The following is a 25,484-nucleotide window of genomic DNA, read 5'->3' on the forward strand; positions in this document are numbered from 1 at the left end:
TTGCTTCTGCAAGTAATTTCTCTTTAAATTTATTTCCCATTTGGCATGGGTCTTTTAGACTACACGTTCTTGTTAAAAAAAAAAAAAAAAAACCAGTGTTTATCTAAGCCAACTAGACTTTGGTGAAGATACTTTTACAGGTTCCATAGTACATTGGTACTGTAGGTAAAACAGTGTTTTAAACACTTGGAAAAAATTGAGAAAAGAAATAAGTGAAATGCTTTGTGTATCTAATTCTACATAAGGCTCAGCCCCGTCTATTTAACTGTGAAAGCTGATTTACAGAATGTGAATTTTTATAAAATCTCAACCTGATTTGAAGGAGTCATCTTCTTTACATGAAAATTTTCAACCAACTAAATTCATTCATTGAATCAATGATTTGTTTCATTACTGTCGATGAGAACTATTCACTGCTTTAGGAACAACCGTGGATTCACGTTCAAGTGTTTCCATTTCACGCCTGTTGGGAGGACGGGGCTGCACTGACGGGACATTGGGGCTCGTGCCAAAATGTAGATTTGTGTGTGACAGTTCAAATGCAGCCTGTGCCTGTTTTTTCTTAGGAAAAGCATATGATCCTTAATTTTTTTGGAAGTAAGAATAGGGTTAGAGGGTTACATACATATATATGCTTTTAGTGGATTTTTTTTTTTAACCTAATTTGCTCTACTTAAAGGAAAACTGCAGTGCCATCCTCAACTACTTCCTGTCAAATTTTGAAATATTTATATAGGGTAGCAAAGAAAAGCTATTAATTGCTGTGAATAATGTTGGTATCGTTAATGCAATGTGCCATTTTATTGAGTCTTCTAAGCAGAACATTGAGCTGGCTGCTCTCAAGAGATTCAGGAAATTCAGATCAGCAGGAGACGGCGTTGGAGCCGCCGGATTGCTCCCAGCTGCCCTGCTCCCTCGGCCCGTTCCCCGCTCTGGGAGCCGCCGTGTGGGGCCGCGCTCCGGCCCTCCCGCACTGCAGGTTTCCTTCGAGCCGCGGCAGCTCCGTGTGCAGCGGGTGCTCGTGCTGCGCCGCCCGCGCATGGGGAAGGATCTTTGGGGAGCTCAGCTCAGGCTGAGTGTCTTGACAAGTCTGGTCACTTTCTTGCTACATAAAATTTATTAGTGCTTATAAGTAAATGTACTTCAAAAGGTAAATTTTTTTTTTTTTGCAATTGTGCATTTTTAGATAAATAAAAAAATGATTTAAAAAAACCCACCACTGAAAACAGCCCTAACTATGTGTGAACCTTTACTTGCAGCTGTTTATCTCAAATAGTACAAGCTCAGGATTTTAGGACACACAAAGGTCCAAGTAGAAGCTTTTCAAAAAAATCAGGCAAGTAGCAAGACAATTGGACTTTGAATTATTGCTGTCTTGGGTTACATCATTTAGAAGTGAAAATGTGCATGGGGTGTGGAGGCTGGAGCTCCACTGTGTCCTGGCTGGCCAGGGATCAACATGAACGTCGTGGTCACAGTTATTACTGCCCTGCAGTAACTACGATGAAGCATCAAGGGCAGCAGTTCAGAACAACCAGTGCTCACGATTTTCATACCATTTCTTGATCTGGTACGTACTCATCAAGAAAAGAACATTAGGTTAAATTAAAGCCTGTCAAATTTGGCTTATGCAGAACAATTTCACCCTTGCTCTTTGTTCCTGGAGTGAAGTAACAAAACAACTCTTGTATTTAGTGGGTTTTCTGCCCCAAATGACAATATGATGCTCTTTTACATGATAATGCAAATTTTACGCAGCCCACAACACGAAAAAGAGCCGGTAAATGCTGCAGTTCTGTTCTGCACGTCACATTTTCAAATGTGTAAGCAAGGAAATCAGCACTACATAAAAACAATAATTAGGAGAATGGTCAGAAGCCTCTTTATTGTGCATGAGCTGGAGAGCAGCTGCCAGAGCCAGCGCTGGCTCAGGACGTGTCCATGGTTTGGACCGTCTCATCCACCACCTCCAGTTCCAGCAGCGCCACGTTTTCGGTGAGAACAGCGGTCGTTCCTTTTTCACACTTGTATCTACCGTACCTGTTAATGACATAGGTGAAAAGTCAGCTGGAAGGCAGTAACACAGAGGAAACCCTCATCTTCACATCTTAAAAATAATCAGCTTTCTCTAGAAATTTTCTATAGAAGTCCAAAGTAAGTAAAGGAACTGTGGTTACTGCAAAATCTAAACTGATTGCAATAACTGATAAAGTTTCAGATAAATGAACATTTTTAGGAAACACAGTCTTTAAAAAATATATATATTACCAAGTCACTAGAAAGGCTGCCTTACAGAGAAATGAGATCTCATGGCAGTGTGGGACATTCCTGCTGTGCACCCTCACTCAAGCAACAAGCTAGTTGTTTATTTTTTGAAATACTAGAATAATTTTGCCAGTGGGTAAAAATTATTGGGTTTCTGTGCTAAAATGAACTAACAGTGAACACAAAGACTGTAATCAAGCCATGCTTCCGCAGCCTGACTACAGGAGTCATCAGCCTTTTTATCCATTTACAGAGTAAAACCCAAAATCTCGCTTAAAATGCATAATAAACCCTCTGCTGGCTGAGCAGCTCGAGGTCTCTGCTCCAGACGGTGAGGAACGGCCGGGCCGTGTGGCTGTGCCCATGGCGGCTGCCTTCAAAAGATGGGAAAAAAACCAACTTCTTTAAATTCTACTGTTTGCGTAGTGGATGGGAAAGTTGCACAACTTGTTAGATACACCATAAAAAGTACACATTGCAAAATCCTTGAGCTGCCATGGGGGGGCTCTGATTTCACTGATGAGGCAACATAGTTCACCAAGCAACATATCTTGAGTTTTTAGAAATAAAATTTGCCAGCTCCTCAAGTTTTGCTCACTGTGGAATTTCATCACCTGTGTCCCAAACACTGTCAGTGTGACAAGACCACACGATACATACTGAAATGTGACCTCATTCCCAAAGAGTTCCAGACTTCAACATTTATGACATAAAATCTAAGGACTCAGAATTACTGTGTTAAGGAAACAAGTGACAGTAACATCACCTTGGTGGAGGATTTACAGTAGTTTCAAATGCTCTGCAACCCTTCCCTGCATGCATAGTGCACGCTTTCCAGCCAGGGGCTAGAAAAGGCCTCTAGAAGTAGAATAAAACACAACCTCGGAGTCACAGGTTTTGGTTTTGCTGTCAGACTGTGCTGCCTCAAACCCCGCTCAGCGGAGGCAGCACCGCAGAGGGTGCAGCGCAGCTGCGACTTCCCGGCCCCACACACGTCTCAGCGAGAACACACAACAAAACTGCGCGTCTGCTCAGTCCCAAGTGTCAAACTTCAATACTTTTCCAAGTGCCTGAAGCTCTGGAGCAGCTCCAGCGTGGGAAGCAGCGCGTTTGTTCCCTCACGCATCTGTACGCACCATTAGCAGCCTCAGCTGCACGTACAGCCGCTTATTTTGTTTTCTTGGTTTAGCTGAAATTCAATATACAGATCTAGAGAATACTCTTGACAAAATCTAGTATTATGGAAAACAGGAATTGCTGGGAAGAGCAGGGATAAGGCACAGCTTAGGAACACCAACCTGTCCCCCTTTCTGTTGGCCACATCATACGGACGGAGAAAATCCAGCTTGCTCTTGCTGATCACACAGATGTCGATGTTGCTGCCGGAGCCCAGGTCGTTGTAGATGCCGGCGGCGATGGCGTCCCGCACCAGCTGCTTGGCCTCCTCCTCCTGGAGAGCGAACAAAGTTGTCACTGCACACACGGTGGCATCTCCCAGACACGTCTGTCCGTGTGACGGTGGAAGCCGTGAGCTTGCAGAACAGGGACTGAGCCACCGCTGCCTCTGCCCTCGCCCACGCACCGCAGAGCACTGACACTGCTGGACACGGGGACCGTCTCCAGGGACAACCTTCTGTCCTGCCCACGAGCCACCACCTCTGCACACACCAGACTTGGTAAAGACAGTCAAGGAAACAAGGTTAAGATTCCTACGTTAATGAATGGAGAAAAGAAATTTTACAATTTTTATCTTCCAGGCTTTTGTGCCCAGGTACAGGTTCCCTGTAGTGCCCTCCATGTAACAGCTGCATACAAATCACAGAGACACACTAGTTACAGACTTCCCTTAGGTAGGGCCTATTTAATTATCCTCTGTACTAGCAAAATTATTTCTATAATTTTGTGACACAGCTTGGTTTGCAAAATTTATTCAGCTCATCTTACTAGTAACTGCGTTGCAAAGCAGCTTTGTACTGAACTGTAGCTGGCTAATATTTTTAATTCCGGTCCTGAAAGCAAGTGCAGAGAATTTAAAGGAACCTGCTGAAAATCCTGGTCAAACTAGGTACCTCTGTCAAAATACTGCCAGTTGCACTGCTTGCCATTTAAGTGAAAAAAACGGTAAACTTCTTTTCTGCTATACACTTCAGAAACTTCATAGGCAATTAAAGCAAAGTATATATTTAAGATCATTAATGCATACTGTGTTTATACATTTCAAAGGTGTATTTCTAAATTACTTTGTACAATTAGTAGAATCATATTTGCAACAAAACTAGAACAGAAACTAGAACAGGAAATAAAACTCACTATTTTTATTGCTTCTGAAACCATGCACTAATCCTGAAAAAGCAATGTTTGCTTTCTTACAGGTTTGATAGCTCTGCTTTCTTTAAAAAGGCCAAATTCGCAGCTGCCCAAATACCCGCGCTGCACCTGCACTGGTCAGAAGCTGCACAGCCCGGAACAGAGCGCACACGTGTCTGCGTCACACACGTGTCTGCGTCACACACGTGTAGCGTTCAGATGAGTCTCTCACAAGAAAACCTCTCAAATTCATCAAACTCTCCATTCAAATATCACAACACATCGACACTGATCTTCATTCTCCCCCCGGCGCTGCTGTGCCCAGTCAGAGCCCCGCAGCTCCGGGCACGGCCAGGGATCGCATCTCTGCACAACACATAACACACACTTTAATCCTTCCAGTAACCTCCCCAGTACATACCAGAGCACACAAGACTCCTTAATTCCTCTCAAAGCTGTATAAGCTTACTTGAGGACTCTGCCTGGAGCATGCCTGTTCCAGCACATGAAGAATGAGACCCAAGGACGTCTATGAACACAAACCTGGGCTCAGTTTTATCCTCAGGTCACTCAAAGTGGGTGCTGCTCAGCAACCCCAACGCGACTGTAACCAAACGCCAAGTTTACCGCCACCACCCCTCGCTGCTTCACTGATATTTCCCACATTTCAATAATCTGCCACTAGACATCATGAACCAAAGCAAATATTCAACGCTGGGTTTGATAAACGCAGCCTTTAAACGCTCCCCTCACTTCCAAGCCCTGGGTGCCTGTGGCGCTGCGGGGCGCCCAGCCCGGCCCGGCCGCCCCCGCAGCACCGGCGAAAACCGCTGCACAACAGCTCCTGTTCCAGCGCTTCATCGAGGTGCTGACCTGGACGAGGGCACTTTTTTGGTAAACTACAGAAATAGCATAAATTCTTACTTCAGTCCTGGTTTTATTAGTATTACTCTTTAAAACAACAACCACCCTGAATTACACATCCTACCAAGCTGAGTAGAACAAACCAGCCATGCTGTAAAAACAACACCTGTACATTTCTTCAGTGACTCGGGTAACAAAACTCTGATAGGCAAGTGTCTCCTCACTGACTGACAGCAGACTGCTTTCACTGGTTCGGCGCATGCTAAGGGTATTTTAGTACTGTAGTGAAAGTAAATATACTAAAATAAAACAAAAAAGTATGTGCAGATATGATTAAAAATGGTAGCAAAAGCAGAATAATCTCAAGCTATTATGTGAGCTGTTAGTACAAGAAAAGCAGAGCAGCTTAGGAAAACTAACGCAGATTGGTGGAGGTTCATTCCGCTCTCCCTTTTAATTTGATCGTTTTTAGACTACAGTGTAAATCTCACAGTCCTCTCGCTAATTGATTTTTCTTTTTCTTTTTTTACTTTTTTACTCTATCAATCTGCTGTTATCAAAATAGTTTTTAAAATATCCAGTACAGTCAGTAGAGCTCACTAAGGCATCCCCTGCACTGCGAAAGTCTGAAATGTAATCTCAGTTCTTTCATTTGATATGCTGCAGCCTAGTTGATGAACCTGGAGTAGTTTTAACGACAGCAAACCCTGCTTCGGTGCTGTGTTTAATTCTCCTCCCTTTCTCATAACTTAGAAAGATGAGCAGCCCGCCAGGAGAGCGAAGGCGCCGCCGCTCCTGACGGCCCCGCGCTCCGCAAGGGTTGTGACCGCAGCGGAAACCGGCTGAGCATCAACGTGCTGACACAGCCCCAGGTACGGGGCACCAATGAGTCACTGCAATAATTAATCTTAAAAAACCCTAAAAGTTCAGGGTATATAAAAGGAGCGCTTCCTACTTTATGGCTGCAAAGACCAAGCTAACTGGGAATCTCATTCTCTGGGGTCCAGGCTGCTGCTTAAATGAGATTAGGGCAGGAGTGATGCATCGCGACCGGCGGCGCTGACAAGCGGCGCTTTATGGCGCGATCTGTTTGTCTCCATCACCGCGGCCCCGCGCGTCCCAGGACTCCAATGTGCAGCTCCATTTACCAGCACATGACAAATGGGCAGCGCTTGTAAAAGGCGCAAAGAGGTGCAGACCAGCCGTGTAATGGTCACCACAGATGTACCGCGGCGCTCGAGGGGGGAAAACAGACCCCAAGTTCATTAAAGTGACCAGTAATGGATCTTTCAAAATGTGTCTGAGGAATAGCAGAGTAAAGGCTAAAATAAATAACTCAGCATGGAAGGCTAATCTGAAATGGTGTTTGATAAATTATTTATAACACAGACAATTGTCTGCATTTAATATTGGAGCCACTGGTAGCATCTTTAAAAGATGATTTATGTGTTGCAATGCCATTAAGCTTTATATGGGCCCACTGCTGGCTATAAAGTCTGCTGAGATTTAGAGAATGAGTTTTAAACTGTCACTGCAACATCATAGTAGATAGAGACTGTATTAAATCTTTACTTTAAACCTGTTATCTAGAGAGTTGCATTTTGTAGACACTCAAGAACTGATAGATTGCCTCTGTACAGCTGCTGCGGTGCAAGTCCCAAACAGCACCAATAAGGAACTTTTACACATTATTCTTCTATATGACTTGAATAAGTTTCTCTTCTCCATTAAGCCATTTCCAGATTTCAAACGCTACTGAAGTAAAAGAGTTTCCTACAGAAGATGAGGATATTTCTACATCACATTAACACTACCTTTACTAACAGCTTTTAGACAAGTTTATCATTATGTCTCCAGCAGTAACAGGAGCAGCTGTTCACACCTTTGTGAATATTATTTCCTCGATGTTTTGTAACTTCGCAAACAAGTTAAACAGGAGATGTCTTTTCTAGATTTAAAAAACTGTAGAAAGGATTACTTGTTTTAATTCTTACCAAAGTGAAATCAATACCTTCTGCAGGTCACTGGTATCCTGATGGATATACGATACGTAGAGCAGTTCTCCAATAGTAAGGCTTATCAAGAGTTTGAAAGACAGTACACAATGAATGTCAGGATAGAATGAATATCATAGTGTGTAACAATTTTTGTAAAAATTAAAAAAAATCAAGTAATTATCACAACTGTCTTTTCCAATAGAATGAAATTTGTTCAGATTATATAATGTAAAAAGTCGATCCTACTTAAAGTAAGAATCCACAAGATTCATGTGGGAAGAGGAAGAGAGGAAAACAATCAGAAGCTTCAGGAAGGACAATGATAATTAAAAAAATAAATCTATAAAGGAGTGTTGGGACTAGGAAAGTGGTACCTCTTGAAGGATATAAGCACCTACAGAAGCAAAATGAGACTCTGTTAGAGTCATCAGCAGAGAATGACCCGTGAGGTCGTGTCAGTGCCTGTGGGAGAAGCTGCGGTAGAGATCGATACGGAACGGGGAGCAACGCCAGAACCCAAAGAACAAAACTGAGGAGCAAAGAACTCCGTGTTTTTCCTGTAAGGGGCGGCTGAAAGACACCGTTAGTGAGATGAATTTGTTTTGGCTGCCTTCGGGTGCTGGAAAGGGGCTGGCACATGTACGTCAAACCACTCAGGTTTAACAAGTCTTCACCAAAAAAAAGTGTGCATCGCAAGCTGTACCTCCTGAGCAGATGAATGACATACCTTGTTTCATCATTTTTAATTTTTTCTTTAAATTTATGCTACAATCAAAAACTTTTCCTTTTCTTTCATGTTTGACCAGGTGAAGGAAACTTAAAAGTCTTTCCAGTTCTCCTGCTCACCCTTCTTCCTCCTTTTGTTTGTGCTCTAAAAGGTCACAAAAGAAGTTAGAGGCAGAATGCTGAGATTTAACAGTCCAAACAATGCAAACCAGGCTATTAGAATAGATAAATGTGATGAATATGTAGGATCAGGATTCCAAATCTCAGAAAACAGGATTAAACTGACACAGCAAATGACCACAGCACAAAGAAACACTTACAAGGCAGCAGTTGCAGGTAGAGAGAATTAAAGCAACGGTAACGCCAAAGGCCAAGGGGTTACGAAAATCGGGATCTGTAAGATGAGCAGCATCTGGGAGACACGGAGCCGTAAAACACAAAGATGGGTCCTGGGAACAGCCACCAGTTTGTGCATAAAAGGGAACAGGTAGAAATTACTGGAATACTCCCAGCATGTGATAGAAGAATTAAGATATCTGAAGATATCTAGGACTAAAACTATGCCCTGAGTTAAGTATAAAGATGGCATCACCTTCATTCTGCTGAATTTTAATGCATGCTCCAAAGAAAAAAGTTACATCTAAAGAAAAATATGCCTTCAAATACTATATACAGGTTTATTTAGTTTTACTGAACGGCTCTTGAAGACTAAGACAAACAGAAATTTAGCAGTTTCTAAAGCAAAAGTGGGGGAAAGTGAAATAACTCCATTATTTGTATGTTAAACAGCTGAGTTATTTTAAATCAAGGTAATGTGTATCATGTTATTTTCCAGGACTGTTTCCACAGTCTTATTTAACAAGACTGCAAATTCTGAAACATTACTTTCATTTACTTGCAGGAAGGCAAGTGAATGACTCAGTATTTGCACAACAAACAGCGTTAAGGGCTCAACCACTATTAAATACGATTAGAATTTTCGTTCCAGAATACACCCTGTTCAAACGCTGGGGAACGCGCCTTCCGTTTGGGATGGGGACTCCAAACATTTGCCTGAAAGCTTGCGGAGAAGTTAGAATTCAAAGCTGGACTTCTGTTTACAAGAAAGGGGGAAAAGCAGAGGCCAGTTCCAGTTCCAGACACCCGTGTGTCCCAGTGCCACCCCAGTGCCGTCCCAGTGCCACCGCGCTCAGCACCGGGGCACGCGCCGACAGGCAAATCCCAGCCTGCTTCAATCCCTGCTCACGAACACATCACTTAACGTGCTGCCTACTTCACGCACACACACAAAACCAGAAAAATGAGTTTTGTTAAGCAGTAGCAATCGTCAGCACAAATACGGCAGGGGCAGGAAATTCTGCAAAAGTCAATGAGAGCACAGCACTGCCCTAGCAGTCTTGTTAGAGCTCAGCAACTTGAGTTTTTACACAAATGTACCTCCATTCATTCATTAATAGATCAGATAATCACAGATCAGGTCATTCTGTACTGCATTGGATGTCACTTTTGTTGTGCATAGTACATTAGCGTATGTTTATTTTGCTAACTGTTTTCTACAATGAACTTTTCAAATAAAATACACCTTAGTCCCTAATTACTATTCTCAGTGATTACAGTTGTTCCGATGGTAGACGCCTGCAAGCCCGGGCTCATCACCACCTCCCCCTTTCTGATATCGTACACCACACAAGTGTAATAAACCATGTTAATATTTCATACCAGTGTGAAATATGCTGGAGTATCAATTCAACATCTGCTGTCTTTAGGGTACCGGCATCCCGCAGAGACACTTTCAATTTGTAATTGAGTTCTATACTGAATTAATCAGCAGTTTATCTTTTTTAGTAAAATAATGTCTTCCCCACTAACCTGGATTTACATTAACAATTTATGCCAAATTACCTGCCAAGGCAAGAAACTTATGTGATTCGGAACTACTATTCAATAACATTAGTTCCTATATGTCATTCCTTACATGTACGTTAGTACAATACATATTTCCGACGGTTCAGAATTAAATTACGAGTTCCTCTCACAACTGCAGGATTTCTTTTAATGCTATTCCCACACTCTGAACTAAGAATTAATAAGAAAATTCATTTAATTCATCACTTCCTACGTCTGGGTGAAGTTCATGTTTTTCTCGGGAACTGGTTCTCAAAATAAAAAGGCGTCGCTCAGCAGCACGGAGCTGCACGTTGTGCCAGGCTGCGCGTCCCCCAGCCTCAGGGCCCCGCGCAGCTGCGCTACGGACGCTGACACACGGAGCCACCAGGAAGCCCCCGGAAACGTAAACCATGCAAAGGATGACAACTAGAATTATTATATATTACTACTGCATATCAAAAAGTGATCATCTAACTATAACGCATCTGGCTTCAAATAAAGCAAATCTCTGTTCATATGACTGTTACCTTACCTCTCAACAAAGGATGGAAGGGAATGAAGCCCAACATTTTATTTGGAAAAATAAGCGCTGGGCCCTCTGGTACTTTTTCCTTCCTAAGCCACCGAAATGCTCCGTAAAAGCCTTTGGCAGGAGGGAGCCCCCGGCCCCGCCGGCCGTCCCTGCGCAGACAGGACCGCGCTCGGCCCTCGGGCTTCTCGCCACGTGAAATATTTTCCAGTATGTTTTGCCTGCGTTCTGCAGTTCCAGGAGATACACAAACTGAAACAATTTAAACTGGAACACCTGCTCCTGAGAAATGCATCAAAAATAATTACCTGTCCTACACCTTACCCTCTGCAGTGAAATGATCTCTGAACACAGAGCCCTGCTTCCCACCAGCCTGTCCGCGTTATTACCTACAAAGTTTAAGTGTTACTTTTGTGAAGGTGAAGAAATTGTTGCTCTTTGTCATGCGGCAAGGCGCAATTTAAACGAAGGTAATATTTATTCCCTCCATACAGGCTGTAAACAGAAAACTCGCAGGAGGTGCTACTGGCTCTCACTGGTAACTTGGACTGATACTGTTGGCAGTTTCCCACCTGATTTCTGCACAGAAATTGTGCTTTGGTGCATTCAAAAAGCACAGTTCCAAGCACAACCCAGCCACTTGGGAGCACATCCAGCCAGCACATTTTAAATCAGCCTCATGTTTCCTGTTTAACATTATTTCGCAAAGGTGATCGATCCAAGGCACAATTCCATGAAAGATGAGAACAGTGCTCACTCTCCAATGTGTCGAGCAGAAACTGGGTTATCATAGAGTAATTTCCATCTAATCAAAAAATAAGAAACAGCACAATAAGCTTTTACTTTCTGGACGACTGTCTGCACTAACACCTGATATTTACCCATGGAAATTCCAGTCTCTGAAAGAGACAATAATACAGGTATGTAAGGAAAGCCTGAAATCTGTATCACCAGGAGCTCGTCAGAAAAGGCAGTGAAGATATGTCACCAACAGTCCTGGTTACTGTCACTGGGTAATGAAATAAACGGATATAGAGAGCACAGAAACACCAAGTACGTATATTTGTTCATGGAGTCAGACTTTTTTTTTCCCCCATTTACTTAATCTCCGTGTTTGACACCACCAGGGGTTCAAGTATCTCAGGCAGGCTCTCCAGCTTATCTCCCACAGCCCGGCTTGATCTCCATTGTCTGCGGTGCGAGTTCAGCCCACAAACCTCCCAGCACGTGGTCACCTTCCCGCGGAGTCATTAAAGCTCCGCGTGGCAGCTGGCGGGATTAGCCCTGGACTCCACACCTGAGCCCTGCGCAGGGACACCGGCATCCTGGTCACCGCCACTAATGAACACGGAATTCATATGCAGCTTGTCACCGCTCTTGAGCCTCGAATCGCACAGATGCAGGCTAAATAAGACTGATGAGACAACTATCGTTGAAGATTAGAGAGTTTTGACAGTTTCCAAAAATAGCTCAGTATTATTGTCAGTAGTTAATAAATAAAAATAATACCATCATATTGAGGGACAGGAGGAAATATGAGCACAGAAACATTTGAATTCTCTGTGTGGCAGCTGTTTGAAAATGGAAGAAAGTGATATGTTTTTGTAATATTTTGTACTATGCCTGATTTATTTTTTTACTGAAATAAGAGGTACACAGTGAAAGCCGAATTTAGAGCGCGTTCCGCTTTAACACCACAAGGACTCTGGGTGCACAGTGTCCAGAGGAGGGCATTCCTCATGCCTCAGCTGCCTCACCCTGGGATACGGGGCTGCTCACACGTACCTCAAAAATCAGCGGCAGAGCCAGGAAACAAAACTGTGGACCAGAAGAGCCCAAGCCTAAACATTTTGCAGCTTCCAGTCCTCTTCCTTCTTATAATTTCTTTGTGAACACGCCTACTCTGACAGCTCCAACTACAAACTGAGAAAGGTTCCTACCTCCAGCTCCTCCTGACCCCCCACCCAGCAGCTGAACCGCTCACATTGCTCCCCAACCCGTGTTTGTCTGAACCAAACAAGTTAGTGCAGGAACCGCTGCAGAATTACGGAACAGCAGCCCGGGCCAGCAGGGGAGGAGCGGCAGCCACAGCAGCCCCTCTCTTACTGTTCATCTGCTCTTACCCCTCCACAGCATGGTTTGTTTCCATTCAGTACCACTTGATTTATTATACCATTTTTTAGTGTGGCAGGAAATGAGTGTAAATATAATCTTGCTTTTTTGGGGGTGATCTATTTTTAGAAATAGTTATTAATATCTGCCAGACTACCTCCTTCCATTTTTCCCACCTATTTTGTGCCCCCAAACTCATTACACATTTACTTCCCCTTCTCAGTAATAGTTCTGCTTTCTGCAGTTTCTACTGATTCTCTTCCTTTTGGATCCTCTTTTTATTAAATCTGGCTGGTTTGATGAAATACAGAAAAGAAATGAAGTTACAAGCAGACTGGTTCTTTGCTTAAACATGAAGCTGTTGCCAGAACGCTACGTAGCCTCGCTGCACATCAAGTAATTCTTCTACAGACAAAAAGCTTCTACTTCCCAAACAACAGAAGCCAAATACCAGAACAAAATATATAATACCCCGCCCCCAGTCTCTTTGGGAATTCAACCACCACAGTACAGATAAATCCAGAATTCCAGCATTTAATACTGTAGACGTGTCTTCCCAGCTCATGATGATTTCCATATCCACTGACTTGGAGTATTTCTTTGCTATTGTTTAACACCAGAAGGCATAAGTGCATTTGCAAAAATCTGACTGTAAGGTTTAAAAACCATGTGGCTATTCCATTGAAACGCTATTGAAAGAAAAATTGGCTGCAATGAAAGATCTAAGCTCAAAACACTCTATTAGATGTGCTGTTCTTCCACTTATGTTTTTTAAAGTAGATCTATAGCTGCCCACATGACAGATTAATATTGTTCCACAGTAGTTAGGTGCTTGGCATTACATTTTTGAAGCATCTACAGGCCTTCAGGGCTGAAAGTGTTCACATCTTCAGCAATCTATAATGGTTCCTCTAGAGGCCAGCACTTGCTTCATAATGAAACATGCCTCCATAAATCAGAGTGCAGAAGTAGCACTTGTGTACGTCACCATCCATCTTGGCAGTTTCTCTGAAGGATGTTGGGTAAAGATCATCTCCCGGCATTGCAACCAGGGAAAGGACCATCACAGCTGGCACTGATAAAGCATGTGCTACTTAAATCTGAAGACACACTAAGTCTATGGAAAAAAACACATCCTGCTGGTGTTAGCACGCCTCAGGCACTGGGAGAAGCCTCAGCAGCTCATCTTCAAAAGGCAGAGAGCCAGGGCTCCAGAAACCTGCAAGAATTGGCTAAGCCTGCAGTCTTTTTTTTTTTTTTTTTTTAAGTTGAGCATCTTCAAAGTCTACGATTCTAACTGTAGGGCACAGCAGCTGCCACTGCAGATTTGATCCTCTCAGCTTTTGGCAGCTCTCAACTTGAAATTCTAGCAAAAGAATTTTTCAAGTTGCTATTATTGCCTGTCATGGATTTATAAATATTGTGCACTATCTGCTGTGGCATGGCTCTCCTGGGACACCAGTGCATGCCAAAAGCATAACAGAATGAAAAACAGTTCCTATTCTTCAAATAAATGCTAATTTTTTTAACTGTGCTCACACGATGCATTTGGTGATCAGCTTCAATAGTACAGAATATATATCAGAGGCAAAAAAGCTGATTGTCTTTTCCAGTAGTATTCAGCTGCTACTTTCATTAAGCTTGTTTAATTACATTCCAGATGCTAATTTGCAAGTCGATACCAGAGGGTGCAGGACAGTTTGCCTTTGAATCATTTTTCTGTGATGTGATGGTCTTGAAGCACACCACTACCCTCCATAGCCCTAGCAAGATACTCTGACAATTAGTGCAAAAGAAAGCACTACTGATCTTGACAGAAAAATATTAATCCTCTACCCATTTTATTAAATTAATCTCCAGGAATTTTATCATCATCGCCATTTCATGGCACATTTTATGTAAAATACACATAGTGTGCTTCAGATTTAATTTGCTTTAATTTCGATAGAAATGCCATTTGTTATTTTGTTGCTTTAATGGAGAAAAAAAAAAAAAGAAAAACAAAACCACAACATATCTGACTTAACAGGTAAATATTTTAAGCTTGCAGCCATATCGGAACATGAACAAGTGTTCAAGAGTACAGTTGAGCTTTATCACCTGAAACTTTGCTGGTTTAGTTAATACGGTTACTAGATTGTCAGAACAGAGCATCTAGTGAAAACAAAGGAAGGGTTAAGGTACACGCAAGCCTCAAAGATCTAAATATCTATTTCAACAAATTGGTAGGCTGCATTTCTACATGCTTGTTATAACAGTGAATATCTGCTGCCATTTATGGTTGTGTATGAAGACAATTTAATTAGGATGACCTTTCTCAATAGGAAAAGTTGGAGATTTACCAATTTTTGGTGCCTTTTTTGGTTGCTCTTACACAAAGAATGACTTAAAATACAAGCTTGAAAACTAGCTGAGAAAAAGATGAAATTTTTAGTTTCCTAGCTCTTTGACATTTGTATCTTTGACAGCAGACTATTACACTGTGGCTGTTGATTCCAAGGATTTGCAGCCCGTGTTTTCAGTATGAATAGCACATACCCCAAGTGCACAGTCACACAGAGGATGGACACAGAGACTCTGTCGTTCTTACAGAGCATGTGGGGAGGGGAAAGGAAAAAAGGAGAGTCTACCTCTATCTAGAGGTTCTATCAGCCATCTAGTGTAATGCTACTCAAAACAATGGAGTTTTTTTAAAATCAACTGGGTATTATACATCCCATTTCTTCAGGAGAGTTTACAGGGTATGACAAATCACTTTAAATGTAATTACTTCATTTTATAGAGGAACTCAGTGGACTTACGGGATCACCACCTGCAAACACAGTGCAGTCAGGCCGGCGTGTGAAGGGAGGAAATGACCCTCAGCAGGCGCGATACAAAGATGAGCAACATCTGAAGACCTTTCTGAAGTCAATCAACTGTTTCCATTTCTGTGTTATTCACTTACACTAAGTAGCTATAAGATTAGTTTTATCTGCAGTTGAGGCTCAAATGATTCCAACTGTTTGTGTTACAAGTAATTTTTAACAGACTCGGTTTTCAATTTTGTGTTCGATTCTCAGTTTTTCCTTTACTGTGAAAGTATTAGTCAATTGGAATGAGAAGGAGCATTCACAGAAAGTCTGAAGACATTAATGTGGTTTAAAAAAGGGCTTGACAGTGCTGAGGCATTTCACAAAATATGGTCACAGGAAGCCCTTTAATTGTTTTGGTTTTATTTTCATCAATCATCTGCAGATAACTGGATTTTTCACTGTTTAGTTTAGCAGGCACTGAACATGGTGTAACTAAGTGTAAGGAAATACTCTAGATAATGCAAAAATAACGTACTGCATACATTTATAAAAAATAACTGAATAACTTAATCAGATCTTAATCATGACAGTCCAGCTTTCAGCTCTCCTGAATGATTCTCTATAATGAACAACAAATCATTTTTCCAATTTTTATTGAGATCATCAGCAAAACACAACCCAAAACCTTATAAATCTGCTAACAACCAGCTTTTAAGTAGATGTTAAAAATGAAAGTGCAGTTACCAGTTCTGAACATACCAAATCAACTGGAAATCTAACTGGTTTCATATACTACTCGAAGACTTTTTGTTGCTTTTACAATCATACATTCTCTTCTCAAGATTGAGAGAGAACAAGTGACCACTGGGGGGAAAACAGCAATATTGACTATGCAGGGATGGGTAAATTACTGAAGTCAACCATAACTCGTAAGTTGTATGTTTTTAAAGCTTTCACCTACATTCAAATCACACAAGTTTTTCTATGCATAAATTTACAAGAAGCTAACATTTCTTTCCATTTATTTAACCCATCCATATTTACAGCTTTGCAGTAAACTGACATTATCACATTTTAAGTGCAGGGAAACTAGAGCAGATTTAACTTTTTTAAAGCTTAAAACATTTTAAGTTCTTACAGTCATGAGAATTATTGAGGGAAAAACAGCGAGGCTTAAAAAAAATTTCTTACCTCCATGTCTGGTTTGTATTTATCCTCAAATACTGCCATAGCTGCTAACGATCCAGAACCTACGGTAACACAATTAGGACACTTATTTAGCCAGTGTATTTAGATACAGTATTTTTTTCAAAAGACAACAAGTATCAGCAGCACAAACTAGACTGAAGTCTACCTTAGCTCACCACACACCCTAAGGTGTCTACCCTCTTTAAACCCAGCACCTCATTTAATCCTGAATTTGTAGCTATAACGGCATACACAGACTTGTCACGGTCCCTGTCCCAACAGCCTTTTTCTTTTTACTATTTTGAACATCAGGGTATGAAAATGAGGTTAGAACAAGTGAGTTAACCGAGTGCCACAGTTTGTAATTCCTACTCCCCCAGCTCTCCTGTCCCAGTTCTGTGCGTGGCCGCGTTAGAGGCTCTGACACTTCACACCAGCCACTGCGATGAATAGATTGCTCTAACGAGCTGCCCCGGCACAGCCGCCTTCACACACAGGACGAGTCAACCAGCAGCACTAACAGGGTAGCGGCTGCTGCCCTCGCGTTATTTCCCATATCTACTTTAAAACAGTTTATTATGCATTTACTTTGTGCCATTATTTTTACATTGAACAATAACAGCGGAAGAGACAAAATGACATATATGAAAACACGAGTTTAACATCACTTCTCTTAAAGGATGCAGCGCAAGAGCAATGATGACCAGAAGCCATCTCTACCCAAAGTTCTGTAGCTGCAGGTCTTCGAAATGTGCTTTCTGCAAATTAATACAAGCAGTATGATACTATTTGAAACTGTAAACTTGCTTTGTTCAGAAAGAGTGAATCTTCAGGAAGATATCTTGTCTATCTATGGCCCTAAACATTTTTCAGAGAGCATTACTTTTGGGGAGTGAATAAAGTTACCTGCAATTTTTTACTCCAATTAGAAGATTTTTTGGCATTTATTACTTTTTAACTTGTTTTGCATATTGCTATCTGTTTAGCTGGGTCACACAGAAAGCCATATTTTCTATTTAAAATGATTTGTGTATATCGCTTGACCACCTCAATGGTTTAGCGAAAGAAAAAGGCAGCGATTAAACAGTTTCAAATGAGGTGTCCTGCTGATTTTATCAAGTCTGCTGAATGTATAATGAAAAAGGAGAAGCTGACAGTGACACTGTTGAGAAAATACAGACTACCTTATCTGAACCATTTAAGGAGGTCCAATTATAGATCAAATTTAAAGGGTAGAAACAGCAGATTTACAGACACAAATCAATGAACATGGTAATCCCAATGAATATGACAGATATTCCTGCTACAGAATATTGCTGTGGTTGAGGATCATTACCCTTACAGTACCAAATACATCACATCTAAAAGCAGTAGGACACTCTGAGTGTGGACTTGTATTACAGGCAATGACTATTCATTTACACCTTGGAGCAATACATGACTCCATTTTTTAAATGCTGAAACTGGGAATAAAAAAGATTTTTAAGCAACTAATAGCTGAAATGAACTGCTGATACAAACAACTGGTATCACAGAACAAATCACAAACAAAAGGAATTTTACTGATCCTTCAAAAAAAGGCCAAAATAAGGTATGTGCCAAAACAAATATAGGACTCGAACCATAAAATAATTCTTGTGAAACGACATTGGAACATTTCTAATGGAGGTGGGGGGGGCGCGGGTGGAATCTGAGATACTGCCTCAACCTAAGAGTACATTCCTGCCCCACTCAAATGAAGGCCGACCATGAGCAGAACAGAAAACCTCAGAACTAGAAAACAATCGGACCCTTGGATGAGGGTTCTTCGAAAAACTGAGAGGATAAAGACTAAAAAATGTGCAAGAGTGGAAGTACAAACGGCTTGCATTTAAAAAATTGTCTTAGCAAAAGTCTCATAGCACAGCTAAGCATTCCCTGAAAGAACAGATTTGTCGTCTTAAACAGTATAATGAAAATTCTTCACTCTTACTAGCACCAGATGTAAACACTATGTTTTCAGAAACAAATAGATGTATACTTGAGTTTCTCCATCAAAACAAATCATCTGCTGTTTGACAACAGCAATATGAACTGTTTTAAACACCCTAATGATGTGCATATATTCACCTGTAGCACATTAACTAAGAAACACCCCTCAGTCCCTGTTTGCACCACTGGTGGGCTGAGACCCAGCACCCGACTGTCCCTGCAGAAACGCAGAAAACGGGCAGGGACAGTTGCCCGCGGGCACCGTCACCAACGTCACTACAGTCACACCAACCTCCCTCTGCTTGTCAAATTCCACACACGATCCAAACAGCCCCACAATGTTCCAAGTAGTTGCAGTGACTTGTGAAAGCTTTGCATTGTAACAGGAGAGCTGGCAATAAAACCTGTGAACGTGAGTAAACACTGCAAGTACGGTTTTCTTATTGCAGCACCTATAAAAGCACAGAAAACTTGGATATTAAGGGTCTATGGAGAACTTGTTTGTATGCAGGGAAACAGCTGTTCTCTTGTCCACATTTCAGTGCCCACCAATAATTCATTTTTAACAGCCATACTTTGCCTTTATGTGGAAACAAGCTTAACAATTCCCAAACAGAATGTCTGGAGAAAGATAAAATTCAAAAATTGCAAAACACAATCAATTGGAGATAGATGTTCCCACCTCATACACACACCAACTGATGTAAGTCATCACCAGTTAGGGTTCAGCATTGCTAACATGCAGCCGTTCAACCTCAAATCTATTAAAACACTCAGGAAAGCTGTGAGATAATGAGTCATTAAATAGTGGTTTTGAGCTCAAAGTAATACCAAACCAGATATTATCTTAGATAACTTTAGTTTGGAATCTTAACAACACACAAACAATGCAGAAATAGGAAATTTTCTTTGTTGGAATTAAGTGTTGGAAGTTTACAACTGTTACACATATGAGCAATAAGGATAATTAAAACAAAGTATCATTGGTAAACTCACGGTGTATTTGTATTATATAACATCCAGGAAAAAACCTTTCAGCTACATTTTTAAAACAATAACTACGATGAGTAGTTACACTTCAACGACCTTGGAAACACCATCATCAATTTTAAAAGCCGTGTCAATTCCAAAGAATTTATTTTGCATACGTTTTCAGTAAGCTACACTTTGGAGACAAACATTCAGGAAGTATTAATCTAGCATCTAAATGTATAAAAATATTGATTGCCCAACAAATTATAAAGAACTAGAGAAAATGAAATGCAAAGCTCTATTTTGAGGCAAATGCTCTTCAGTCTGATAATGAGCATGAACCAGGGAAGTTATGAGACCATAAGAGATTTTCTTTTTTTTCTTAAGAAACATCAGTCACTTCGTAAGTTTTCACAACTAAGTTACTGAAAAAAAATTCTGGACTCAACTGTAAAACTCACTTAAAAAAATCCCATCTGGTCTTTACTTGAGCAGCTGTACTGCTTTAGTATAGATTTAAAGTGCAAGATAATTATTGATACATAGCAAAAAAACCCAGACAACAATAATTTCCACCATGTTTTGCAATTGCAGTGGCTTTTCTAAAACAGATAAACTAGATCTTTTTAGCAGAACCTTCACTGACGACAAGTTCCTATTGCAAAGCACAGCCCCTTTCCCTCGTCCAGCACCCGTCCAGGACTGCGGGAGCCTGGCAGAGCAGCACCGAGCGCTTCAATCCATCATGTCAGGGCTCCCTGACAGGGCAGTTATTCACCACCGCTCATTGTTATTCAATTTGCTGTTCATTCCAGGTAAAAACTCGGTGATCTCCGCAGCCCCATGGACTGGGATCATTTTTCATGCTGGTTGCCGGGTCTCGCAGCCGTAGTGCTTGCTCGGCAGGACGACGCTGCGGTGCATGAAGAGCTGATTTATGGATCCGAAGCACCGCGGGCACCAGGGGACCGGCCTGGCCACCCGAGACTGCTGGAACACACTTACTGCTTCCAAAAGCTGAACCACAGACTTCAAGTGCTTTCATCTTATGCATGCATTTCATTATAAGTCTTGGCCAGAAGCTTTCCTAGACAAGCCAAGCAATCAGACAATCTTGCATCGTTTGCTGAAATCCAATTTTGTCCTTTGTCAGCATAAACAGTTTAATTCGATGTTTTCACTCCTGAGTAAGCACTGAGTATCTTTTAAGTCTCCCTTGCAAGGGAGGACCCCACTCTGTCCATCCATAAGCACACTCCAGCTAAATAAAAGCACACTCCAGCACATTAAAACAAACAAAACCCCAACACCTCAACCACCTTTACTATTTAATACTGAATTTCCAGAAATTAACTGGCCAAAACCACCTACCCTGGTTTAATAAGTTGCCCTCAAATCATTTGGAAAAAAAAATAATGAACAATAAATTAGTTTAAATAAGATTGAAATACAATTCCAATTACCATCTCTAATTTGACGTCTGATACTTTTCCTGCTGTCTCAGTTCCACCTTTCATTTATACGCACCAGTTACTCTTTTTACTAAAATATATCCTAGCCAGTGGAGAACACTGGAGTGTCCCGGGTGCGGAAAGGCAAAGGACACTTATGCTGAGAAGGGCTTTGTTTGACAGAATGGCCAAAACAAACATGTCATCACCAGACACAGACCTGCTACAGCCAACAGCAAATCACAGTTTAAGCTAAAATAAACTTCACCCATTGATATTCTACCTCCTACTTGTTTGAACCTATTTTGCTACTATGTTATTTTCATAGCAGAGAAAAAGTAGTCACCAGAATTTTCAGAAATGACAAATTTTAGAACTTTCGAAACACATGCACAAAAGTAACCACATACATAACAGAAACCGTGTGACTTTACCCAGGCAATGAACTACTACTGGCTGGAGAGTCAGTTCTAGGCTTACAGTTTACTGCAATGTCGGGTATAAGGCAACTGTAGGAATCAGACATTCAGGGTTTTTTATATCAAAGGCTAAACAATGACACCACATGCCCATGACACGGATTTTCCATGCCCAGTCAGTCCTTCGCCAGTTCCTGCAGTAATGGCACCATCTATTGGTCCCACACCACCTCTGCAGAATTCCTGTAAATTAATCCCATCTCGTGACAGTTAACAAACGATTCTGTTTAACTGCTGCCATGTTGCAGTAGTGCAAAGATCCAGAACAAAAATAAAAACCTTTAACATTTCCAATACAGTAAGTAGGTGTTTCACCTAGAGATGCCAACAGTGAACAAAAAAGTTTTAATTAAAATTAAAGTTTTATTTTCCCACCACAGAGTCAGCATAAAAGCTGCATCAGACAAAGGCTGAATCTGATTTGCTAACCTGACACTTCCTTTTCAGATCAATTTTCTGATATTTTTATTTGGACCCTACGTTACACTTTCATAGCTCTACCAAAACCAAGATTTCCTTTAAAATCATTCAAGTCTTCAAAACGAAACACAAGTCTGAAATGATGCGATGTTTTCTTGAATGATCAGAGAGCAAACACAATTTGCAGATTTGCATTCTGCTACCAGAAAGTACTTATTTCAACATTATCTTATATTCTTGTTTATAGCAGAAAATTGGAAAATAAGAATACATTTACTAAGATTGTATTTTGCAATATATCCCAAGCATCGCCTTTGTAATTGGTCTGGACAGGGCAGCATCTATATGTCAAAAAGCATGCAAGAAATCTGTGGCTTCAGCTTTCAGTATTGTCACACTCCCCAATTCAAAACTGAACAAGATGTACACAGAACTGTGTGTACATGGAGCTCAAATTGTTATCACAGAGAGTGTTACATAGAAGAGTTGGGGTACTAACACCTAATAACCTGAGGGTGGGCTACAAATATCAAGTTGACCCCAACAACAGACAGAACTAAACGTCTTTACCGAGCAGCTCCGTACAGCAGGTTAAGACCAATTATTATATGTACAAGTAAAGCAGTTGTTGCTTCACTACAATGAAGCACCTTCTTGAGTAAAATACAGCTGCTACTTAGCAAGAAATACAGAAATACAACAGTCCCGAAGAAGCAAGGTGCATTTTTTTCGTAATGAAACTACAGAAAATCTTCAGAGAGAATGTAAATCCCCAAATGAGAGTTTATATGAACCATGAGTTAGGACTTTCTGCAAATCAAGTTTCTAAAGATTTTTTTTATAGCAAGTTTTTGGAAATCTCACAATTCTCTTGCTTTAAGGTATGCTGGAGAATGCATGCAGCAATTTTCCTAATACCAGGTTTTTGGCAGCTTAGGTTTAAATAGTATAATAGTCCATGTTTTTAAAGTGTTAGAAACAGCAGCGTACCTGCAGTGAAAATGAGTACAATTTTATCTTTGAGGTCTGAGGTCTGTACAGCTCCCAGCAAACTATGCATTTTAAGTAAAAACACTTAAAATAATAATCTGAGGCAGCGTCACAATACTGAGGAGTGTCACTCACCCATGGTGACGTAGGGCAGTTTGTCCGTCGATCCGTGGGGGTAGATGCTGTACAGGTGAGGGCCTGTTACGTCAACTCCCCCCAGAACCAGGGCAGCACCGATGTACCCCTGGTACCTAGGAGCAATGGCCACACGTGAGCCTGCAAGTCCACCAGAAAGCTGTGGCTCTTTAACACAACGCATGCATTTGAGAATTTTTCCATGATTGCACCAGGTACATCTTCGTAATAGAAAGACAACTTTTACTGTCTGTGAGCAACAGTTTAAAAGATTTACTGAAATATGGTATGTTTCGGTGTCAAGAACAAACAAACACCGGGCAATACATTTGTACCAACAGGGAGAGAATTCACAGTAGCTTTCAAGCCTTAAGTTAAATTCCTGTATCTGAAATTAAGTTTTTCTCTAGGGACTTAAAAAAACCCCATGTTCCTGTGTTTCCCCATTAGATGTTCTTGGCTGCCTAAACTTCTCAATTTGTTGTTATGAAGGCTGAGCAGACCAAGGAAAGATGCTCCTTCACTGGAGCTTATAGCTTATCTGGTTGTTTTAACTGCATTGTTAATAAACAAGAAACCCACTCAGTTACCTGAAAAGCATTTGTTTTAGCATTCGATTAGCTGTGACAACTCTTGGAAGTCGTCCAGTAGACAGTGAATGGAGCTCCAGGTTGGAAGAAATCAGCTGAGTTGTCATCTCAGTATCTGCAGCTGTTCCTGCACCACAACAGCTGAAAAATATTAAGAGCAAGTGAGGGAGAGGTGGGGAAGAGAGGGGAAACTTAATGCTTTAACCAACGAGCAGAAATTTTCCCGTTATAATATTGAGAAAATTAAGTTCTCATACCATCGATATTTTCAGAGCATGAAACAAGAGTCTGTTTAAGTGTAAATGAAATACCAAAAATCCAGAAGCCTTGCTAATAAATCATAATTTTAAAGTACATCTTAACAATTGTTTTTAGCAGAGCACCACTAAAAATCCCAACACTGTTACCAATACACAATAAACAACTTTAACGCTTACTAGATATTAGGGGAAATGAAGTGTATTTTCGAACAGTTCTTGTCAGCGACAACCATTCCTTCGGTTGCTCTCGTGTCTGCTCCGAGCACGACGCCCTCCTGCAGAAAGGGACAATTATTGCCAAACGCTGGATGTCCGGCCCGGACGCTGCCGGCGGGTTCAGGGACACGCGGGTGACTCAGCGGGGCCGGCGGCGCCTCCTGCCGAGGCGGCCGCGGGCCCGAGCGGCCTCTCCCGGCCCGCAGCCACCGCGCCGGCCGGCTGGGGGCACCGCGGCGGCCCGGCGCGGCCTGCCGCCCGCAGCGCCGGAGGGGCGCGCCCGCCTCACCTTGAAGACGACGCCGGCGATGGTGGTGCCGGTCTTGCGGGCCGCGGGCAGGCGCAGCCCCTTCGGGACCAGCTCGGCCTCCAGCAGCGAGTTCCTGCAACACAACGCGACAAGTGGGCCGGGGCGGGGGCCTCCCCCGGCCGCAGCCCCCGCCGCCGCCCGGGCCCAGCCCCGCGTCCCGCCCGCCCCTCACCGAGCGCAGTTGTCGAAGCTGAAGCCGCCGCTCGGCGCCCGCAGCACCGACACCGCCGCCATCTTCCCGCTCCGCCCGCAAGCGCTTCCGGGTCAGCTGCCGGCGCGCGCACCGGGGCGGGGCCTGTGCCGGGCCACGCCCCCGCCCGGCCGCTGCGCGCGAAATGGCGGCGGCGGTGGCGGCACCGGAAGTGCCGGGTCCGGCCGCGGGGCCTCCGCGGGCCCTGCCCGCGTCTGCCCTTCGTGCTCGGGACCCGCCGCTGTCCTGGCAGCTTTAACCAAAACCCGCGCGTTTCGGGGGGTTTGGCAGACGCGCGGGGCAGCAGCCGCCGGGACCGGCGCCCCACGGTGCGGGGACACCGGGACCGGGACCGGCCCCGCACCGGCACCGGCACCCGCGCTGCGGCGCCGCCGGCGCGTCCGAACGTGCCGCTGCCCCGGGGCCGGGCGGGGCGGGGCGGACAGATGGAACGGGCAGACGGGACGGGCGGGCAGGACGGGCGGGCAGACGGGCCGGGCGGGCAGACGCGGGTCCGGGCTCCGAGCGCTCCGCGTCCGAGCCGGGGCCGCCTGGTTCCTCCCGTGCCTTTGTTTTTCCCTGTGCTAAACGCCGGTAATGCTGCTGTGGGTTGCCGGGCTCGTCGAATGGGTTTTGTGAAAAGCTGTGAGCCTCTCAAAATGACAGGTGAAGGACAAAAAGGGAAAAAATCCCCAAGTTTTATGTTTAGATCTTAACAAAGAACCTATAGTTGCACGAGAGAATGCAAACCTACCTAAAGTTGCTGTTAATGACGTGTGCTGACATCGCTCGAAGCCCTTGTGCTGCTGAAGGGGGGAAGGCGCCTGATA

General features: G+C 42.8%; 1 protein-coding gene across 1 annotated transcript; it reads right to left on the minus strand.

Annotated features, from left to right (window-relative positions):
- Positions 1-1,859: 1,859 nt before the first annotated feature.
- PSMB7 (proteasome 20S subunit beta 7) lies at positions 1,860-24,746 on the minus strand. The gene is made up of 8 exons (XM_065648215.1): positions 24,637-24,746; positions 24,444-24,537; positions 24,116-24,213; positions 23,679-23,819; positions 23,089-23,204; positions 16,674-16,732; positions 3,564-3,715; positions 1,860-2,040 (listed from the first exon to the last, which is right to left on the minus strand). The coding sequence occupies exons 1-8, from the start codon at positions 24,696-24,698 to the stop codon at positions 1,929-1,931; spliced, it is 834 nt and encodes a 277-aa protein (XP_065504287.1). The 5' UTR covers positions 24,699-24,746; the 3' UTR covers positions 1,860-1,928.
- Positions 24,747-25,484: the final 738 nt, after the last annotated feature.

Source organism: Caloenas nicobarica, chromosome 19, assembly GCF_036013445.1.
Source record: "Caloenas nicobarica isolate bCalNic1 chromosome 19, bCalNic1.hap1, whole genome shotgun sequence".
Taxonomy (NCBI): domain Eukaryota; kingdom Metazoa; phylum Chordata; class Aves; order Columbiformes; family Columbidae; genus Caloenas; species Caloenas nicobarica.